The 7,242-nt window shown below is 49.6% G+C and overlaps 1 protein-coding gene across 3 annotated transcripts in view; it reads left to right on the top strand.

Annotated features, from left to right (window-relative positions):
* Nucleotides 1-303: 303 nt before the first annotated feature.
* The window catches only part of ZNRF1 (zinc and ring finger 1), a 94,609-nt gene continuing 87,670 nt past the window's right edge, over nucleotides 304-7,242 (top strand). For all 3 annotated transcript variants that reach the window (XM_036088086.2, XM_036088089.2, XM_036088088.2), the window contains exon 1: nucleotides 304-1,356. In XM_036088086.2, the coding sequence (XP_035943979.1) occupies nucleotides 933-1,356 (424 nt within the window). In that variant the 5' untranslated portion in view covers nucleotides 304-932. The remainder of the gene's footprint in view (nucleotides 1,357-7,242) is intronic.

The raw sequence follows: 7,242 nt of genomic DNA, 5'->3' as shown, positions 1-7,242 counted from the left end.
TCTTCTTTGCGTTTCCTTCCCAGCCCCTTGAACCGTCGCCGCCCCTCCTCCCACAGGGGGTTCCCCCTCAATAATTAGCCATTTTCGGGGCCTTTAAAGAGTGCTTGCTTTGAAAAGACGCCTGGCTTCTGTTCCCGACGCCCCGTGGCTCGGGCCACTCAGGTCACAGGCCGGTCGCGCTGGGTGGGTGGGTGGGTGGGGACCTCCCGGGCGTCAGCGGCCCGGCGCCGCAGGGGCCGCGAAGGGGTTAACCCGGCGGGGGGGAGGGGAGGGGGCGCGGGCCGCGCCTGCGCTCTGCCGCCCTCCATTGTCTCCACGGCGGCGAGGAGCGCCGGCGAGCGCAGCCCGGGACCGAGCGGGGCGGAGCGGCTGGCGGGGCCGGCGGCTGCTGGAGCGAGAGCGCGACGCGACCGCGGCTTCCCGAGCTCCGCCTGGCCGCCCAGCGCCGCAGCCCGCCCGAGGCCTGGAGGGTCCGGGCCGGCGTCCATGGTCGCGGCGTCCTGAGGCGGGGGACGCGCCCGGTGCCCCCAGCCCTCCTCAGCCTCCTCCTGTCCGGCGGGCGGCCTCCTCCGGCGCCTCCCTGCGCCCGCCCGCCGCTTCCCTCCCTCCTTCCCTGCGGCTCCCCCGGCTTTCGGGAGCCCGGGGGCGGCCTGTGGCGCGCCGAGCCCGCGCCGGACTGCGCCTCTTTGGACCTTGAGGGGAAACATGCGTTTGGCTTGGATCGTTTTAAATTCTTAGTTTGGGATCCCCGCCCGCCTGCCTCTTCCGCCCCGCGGGTTTTCTTTTCTTTTTTCTTTTTTTTCCCTTTTTTTCCTCCGGGTCTCCTTTTTGACTCCCTCCCCATTTATGCTCGCCCAACCCTCCCCCCGCTGCTGAGAAGTGGGGGAGGGTCTCGGCCTCCAGGTTCCCGCCCCACCGGGGCCCGGGCGAGCATGGGGGGCAAGCAGAGCACGGCGGCCCGCTCCCGGGGCCCCTTTCCGGGGGTCTCCACCGATGACAGCGCCGTGCCCCCGCCGGGAGGGGCGCCCCACTTTGGGCACTACCGGGCGGGCGGCGGGGCCATGGGGCTTCGCAGCCGCTCGGTCAGCTCGGTGGCGGGCATGGGCATGGACCCCAGCACGGCCGGGGGGGTGCCCTTTGGCCTCTACACCCCCGCCTCCCGGGGGACCGGCGACTCGGAGAGGGCGCCCGGCGGCGGAGGGTCTGCGTCCGACTCCACCTATGCCCATGGCAATGGTTACCAGGAGACCGGCGGCGGTCACCATAGAGACGGGATGCTGTACCTGGGCTCCCGAGCCTCGCTGGCGGATGCTCTACCTCTGCACATCGCACCCAGGTGGTTCAGCTCGCACAGTGGTGAGTCCGCGGGCGGTGGAGGCCTCGGAGGGTGGAGTGCAAGGGAGGGCGCGCCAGGGCGCCCCAAACCTTCGCGCGCTTGCGAAGATTTGGATGTGGAGTGCGCGACCTGGATCTGTCAGCCTTCCCTTTGGTTCCTGGGGATGAATGGGCTATCTCCCCTTTAGAAAAGAGGCTTCCTGCGAGGCTGCGGAGCCGGGCGTTTTAGGACTTCAGGCGTCGGTTCACTTGTGGATGAGCAGAGTGAAACCTGCCCATTGAAGTCCCATTTATCGGCATCACCGTCCTCAGAGAGGAGGTCTTGTCTGGCTTATAGCAAGGCGGCCTCGGTGCTTCCTTTCTGTCACTGCAGTACTGTGCCTACCTCACCGTTAAGAGAGAGAGAGGGATCCACTTTGACCGAGCGGTGTCTCCCAAACAAAGAGTGTGAAAAGAAAGAAAATTGGGGGCAAGTGTTGTTTGGATTAGGGCTCTCACTCTTGCTGGAAGAAGGGGATGCCCAGTTTTGCCACCCTGCTGGAGCTGTGTTTGAATTGTTTAAAATGGAGCAGCTGGAAGCCTGCCGCTGCCATAGACAGGTATGGCCTGCCGAATGGAGGGCCTAGCAGGGAGCCTCCCTCTCTGAGGCTTTGCAGGACCAGGGCTCTGGTGGCGGGTGCTGCATTCAGTAGGCTTGGCTGCATGACTGTCACATCCCTCCATCTTTTTTCTTCCTCCATGCTAAGTGCTAGGTCTGCCTGGTAATCTCTATCTTTTTGTAATGGGAGGTGGGACTTTATTGCCTGGCTGTTGTTGGTGCATTACCTGGGAAGGGGAAGATTCAAAAAATCTGGATGAATTCATTTTGTGAACTTCTGGTGACAGGCCAGCAAAAAGGATTTCCCAGGCCCTGACTGGCAGGGCAGAAAAGCACTGGCAGGAGCTTCTGGAGGAAAACAGGTCTGTCTGCTCAGCTAACCTGAGAAGCCAGGTTAGGCTTCTAGAAAATTGGTCAAAAGGGGTGTGGGGCCGCTATTTGCTAATTGGCAGGTCGGAGTGAAGAAGTTAATGTATTCAGACTGCTTTGGGAGAGTTAAGAAAATCTAGATATTGTGTAGAAAGAAGAAAGGTTGCCTTATGGAGGGTGTATCTATTGGATCACGGTTCTAGCTATTGTGAAATAGGGTAGACTTTTTGAATCTTTTTTTTTTTTTTAATTTCTGGAAATAGTCTGGCTTTTGTTTCAATTCTATAAACTTTAATTTGTGAAATATTTTTTGAGGGGGAAATAGTGACTAATTTAGGGTAACACTTGAAAGTGGCTTTTGAATTGCTGAAATGCTATTTTAATTCCTGAACAGACCTCTGGATATCATCGGAGCTTCCTTGAACTGCATCAGTCTCTGCCCTGAAAAAGATGCAAGGTGTGGATGCTTTGGGCACTTTTAGACATTTGATCATTTTTAGACATCTTGAAATTAATAATTTTTCTTACTAAATTTGGTCCAGAAAGAGTAAGCTGTATTTGTGAGATGACTGTGATTAACTTTTTAAAAGAACTGTCATTAGTATCTGATTTTAAACTGAAAAGCGGTAGAAAAAGATTCTTCTAAAATCATAGAATTTTGTGTGTTGCAAAACACATGTAATCTTATGGACACTTGTCCGGGGAAGGAGTTCCTGTTTTGCTAAAATTTATCTGTCTCTTACTAGAAACTTCTTTTTCCTTATTCCACCTGGTACCAGGTTCCATGTTGGAGTTATGAGCTTACAGTTGGATTCCAAAATTTCAGACTCCTCAGCTGTGAAACTTCAGTTTAATTTTTTTTCATCCAGCTGTGGTGAGGGTAGGAAGAGCCATGGAACCATGAGAATACAGGAAAAGTGGGGGCATAGTAATCCCTCCGGGATTAATATGAAAGTGTGTGTGAAGCTGCTCCTAATATTTTGGGTAATATATTCTTTTTCCAAATTATATATATGTATATATATTTTTTAAAGTAATCTTTAAACCCAGCATGGGCTTCAACTCACGATCCCAAGATCAAGAGTCTCATGCTGTACTGACTGAGCCAGCCAGGCCCCCCGGGTAATACATTCTTTATAGGACCATCCTGTCCTTTTCTAAGACTTTGAGCATACCTGGCCCTGCCCACTGCATGCCTCCACAGAATTTCCAAAATGCTCTTCGTGCAAGAGTGGGACACCATCCCGACTGACAACTACTGCTTTAGGGATTCATTCTTTTATTCAAATGAAGTAATTAGTTTTTCCTTTGCAGTTCATTTAAGATGAACCTTCATATTTCCACTCTTCTGCACTGGTGGTTCTGTCTCACTTTCCGGAACAGGCCACAGGATCTTCCTTCCAGGACGTCCCTTTCCTCTCTTGTTTACTGCTGTAAGAAGAGAAACTTGTTTCTATTTTGGAGCCTTTGAGTAAGGTCCAAGCAGTTTTTGCTCCTGTGTCATAAGAGTGAAGGATGAGGACTTTGGTGCACAATTGACTAGATGCTTAGAAGTTGATGTGATGCTGTTGCTTGTGTTTTTAAGGTGCTTTTGGAACTCTTCATGGGCACCCATGACAGTTGTCAGTGAAGGAAGCGGGGCAGTTCAGTGTGCACGAAGCTTCCTCAGAGGGAGGGAGCTGATGTTGTGTCTGGAGGTAGAATACTGGGGTCTCAGGCCCTCCTCAGAGTAGCTGTGACCTTGGGGAAGACACATCACCTCTCTTGAGCCTCGTCTTTGTTATTTTTAAAATAGATGTGGTAGTCTTTGGCAGCCGGCCTGGAAAGGTTGTTCCCCAAATCCCATGAGGATACATAGCCGTCACATTTGTCCTCTCGCAGTTCCTACGCTTCCCCAGGTTGTGACCCTTGCACGCCCTGGTCCCTATAATTGGAATGTTTTTCCTTCCATTCTGCACATGGATAGCTCTTTCTGATCCCTCATGACTCAAACTTAAATTTCTCCTTAGAGACCACTCTTAAAATTTGCCTCCCCCCTGTTACTCTTTCCAGCCGCTCACCTGTTACCCTAACAGCACTTCACACACTTGATCAGTATCTTATTTATCCGTTCGCCCTCGCTGTTTAGTTTGACTGAATTTTAAGGTCCACGAGAGTAGCACTGTGCCTCTTGCTCACTATTGTATCCCTTGCACTGTGCGTGCCTGGCACAGATATTTGTCGAGGGAATGAATCTGAGTGCCCCATGTCCGTCCTCTCATTTAACTGTCACTATACCTCTGTGAAGTAGATGGTTTCATCCCCATTTTAGAGATGAGGAAGCGGAGATGTAGGGCGAGGTAAGGAGCCGACACAAGGTCAGATAGAGAAGAGGTGGCAGAGCTGGGATTGGAATGTAGGTCTGCGGGGTCAAAACCCGGCCCCTAAGCATTATACTGCACTGCCTCTCATCCCAAAACACAAGGAAGCTGGCTGGTGTCCTGGAAATCATGCTGGCTGGTGAGCCAGAGGGCTAGGCTCATCTACTGGTTGGGCTACCAAATCACTGCCTGACTTGTGACCTTGGGCACGTGAGTCATTTAGCCTCCCAGGCACTGTTTTTCTCACCTGTAAGATGGAGATAATGCCTGTCCTGCTTACCTTTCAGAGTAATCGTGAGACCGAGACCAAGCTAGTGTTTACAAAAGCCAAATGGCATACATGAGGAAAGGGGTGTTCCTGTAGGGGCACTTCTACAGTTCTCTGCTTTCTTTCCTCTCTGCAAAATTTGCTAGGCAGGGAGATTGAGAACTGTGTGAACTGTTTCCCCAAAATGGAAGCTAGTGCTCTCTACAGAAACCTGACCTACATTGACAGGCCGTTGATAATAATGAATGTCACCGAGAAGATCTCCTTTATAGGATGAGAGTTAGTGCCCCTTCCTTTACACATTAAAATGTCAATTTTGCTATAAGGTGTTTAACCTCCAAATGGTCTTCTGGGTGGTGTTCTGGAGGTCTGGTCATTCTTTTGTAATAGCCCTGTTTATCTCAGAACATGTATTTCTAGGCCACCTGGGTGGCTCAGATGGTTAAACATCTGCCTTCGGCTCAGGTCATGATCCCAGGGTCCTGGGATTGAGTCCTGCATTGGGCTCCCTGCTCCACAGGGAGTCTGCTTCTCCCTCTCCCTCTGTCCCTCCCCCTCCTCATGTTTGCGCTCTCTCTCTCTGTCAAATAAATAAAATCTTAAAAAAAAAACCATGAACTTCTAGATGTGGGAGTGAAAACATAGAGCATTCACCATGTTGGAAGGAAGAGTTTGCCTGTTTTCTGGGTCCTGCTATAAAATGTCTGGTCACTGAGGGTTTCACTCCAGCTTCTTAGTCACATGTATGTATACATGTGCCTATTCAGAAAAATCTAAACTGTTTTTTGTTGTCACCAAGTCATCAGCTGGGACTGATAGAAGGTAACTTTTGATAAGTCTTCGAACAAACTAGCAGGATATCTCCTGGATTCTATTTGCTGCCATTCTAGGGTTCTGAAGTGATTTAATTGTCTCTTCTTAAATAATTAAACAGAGTTGCCAACTCCATTGGAGTGGATCAGAAAGCCTCTTTGTGCCTCACCATAGGTGTGTTAGAGGTGATGGTCCTTTACCTGGTTTCTGGGGAAGGAAAAGCATTCTGTGGTCTTCAGAGAGCATGATGGGTCTCCTGCCCTGCAAAAGTTCTATTCTTAATGAAAATTTTTCTGTAAAGCAGAGTTTATAGTTCTCTTTTACCGTGAGGGCTTATTTTCTACAAAATAAAATTTTGAAAAGTTCCCTTAAGAAGCTGATAATTCCTTGAAGGTCACAGTTCACTCTTCCTCATTGGGGTTTGGAAGGTGTTGGAAGAAACAGTCGTTTGGCTCTTAAAGTGTTTGTTTTATGGGATGTGTGCGTTTTGCTATTAAGTGAAGACACACCCCAAACGTCATAAGGAATACTCTTGAGCCAGGCCAGTCTGCGCCGAAGAAATGCAACCCTGGTTCCTTTTGGGATAAGGAACATGCTTTGTATTTTACAAATGTGATATTCAACACAAGCTTCTTGGACACTAATATTTTAGTAAATCCAATTATAAAACTAAACACCAATTTTGACAGTTTCAAAATTGAGAAAACTTCAGAGAAGTGGTCGTAACATAAACGGACTAGTCTTGCTTCTGCTAACCCTTAAACGGGGGTACTTCTAGTGACAATGGGTCACTAAGGCTGTAGTACTAGAATCTTGACGTTAGCTCAAAACCTCAATCCTAATCCCAGTCTTTTAGAATACTGGATGAGTATAAATTACCATCTGTTTCTTCTCTAAGCTTTGTCATGGCGTGGTCTCTATCAGATAGTCCTTAGTGATTACTGTGGGTATAAGCCTGAGTATGAGAAGGCACTTCATATGGACCCAGCAGTTTTCACTTCTGAATCTTATTTTCTCATAAGGACAGAGGTTTATCCTGGAATGCAACACTTGGGTTCCTGGTTTTGATACTTGAGGGGTGAGTTGTGGGTGTGAATGAATAACCTGAAAACCAACAACCCTCAAGTGTGGAGCAAATGAAGAGCCAAGTTTAATCTTAAAGCAGCAGCTAGGCGTAGCTTCTAGACCGATGAGACTGTTTACCCCGAAATCTCCCTGGAGTTGTTAGAATTGAGAGTACAACCTTCCTCTGCTGGAAGTAAAGAGGAAGGGGGAATTCACTGGGTCCCTATAAACACCAAGTTAAAGGAGTCATGGTAAGAATTTATAGTGCACTCTTTGGATCTGTAACAAGAAGGAGGCAGAAACAAACAGAGCTCTCTTGATTTCTGTGAATGGTTCAAGGGGTTTTCAAACTTGACTGCCCAGTATTCTCTGGGGGGCTTGTTAACAATGCAGATGACTGGACCTCACTCCCAGAATTCAGTAGAGCTAAGGAG

The sequence above is a fragment of the Halichoerus grypus genome, chromosome 15 (genome assembly GCF_964656455.1).
Source record: "Halichoerus grypus chromosome 15, mHalGry1.hap1.1, whole genome shotgun sequence".
NCBI lineage: Eukaryota > Metazoa > Chordata > Mammalia > Carnivora > Phocidae > Halichoerus > Halichoerus grypus.
Note: the sequence above shows the minus strand (reverse complement) of the source record. Positions and strands in the feature narration are given on the sequence as shown.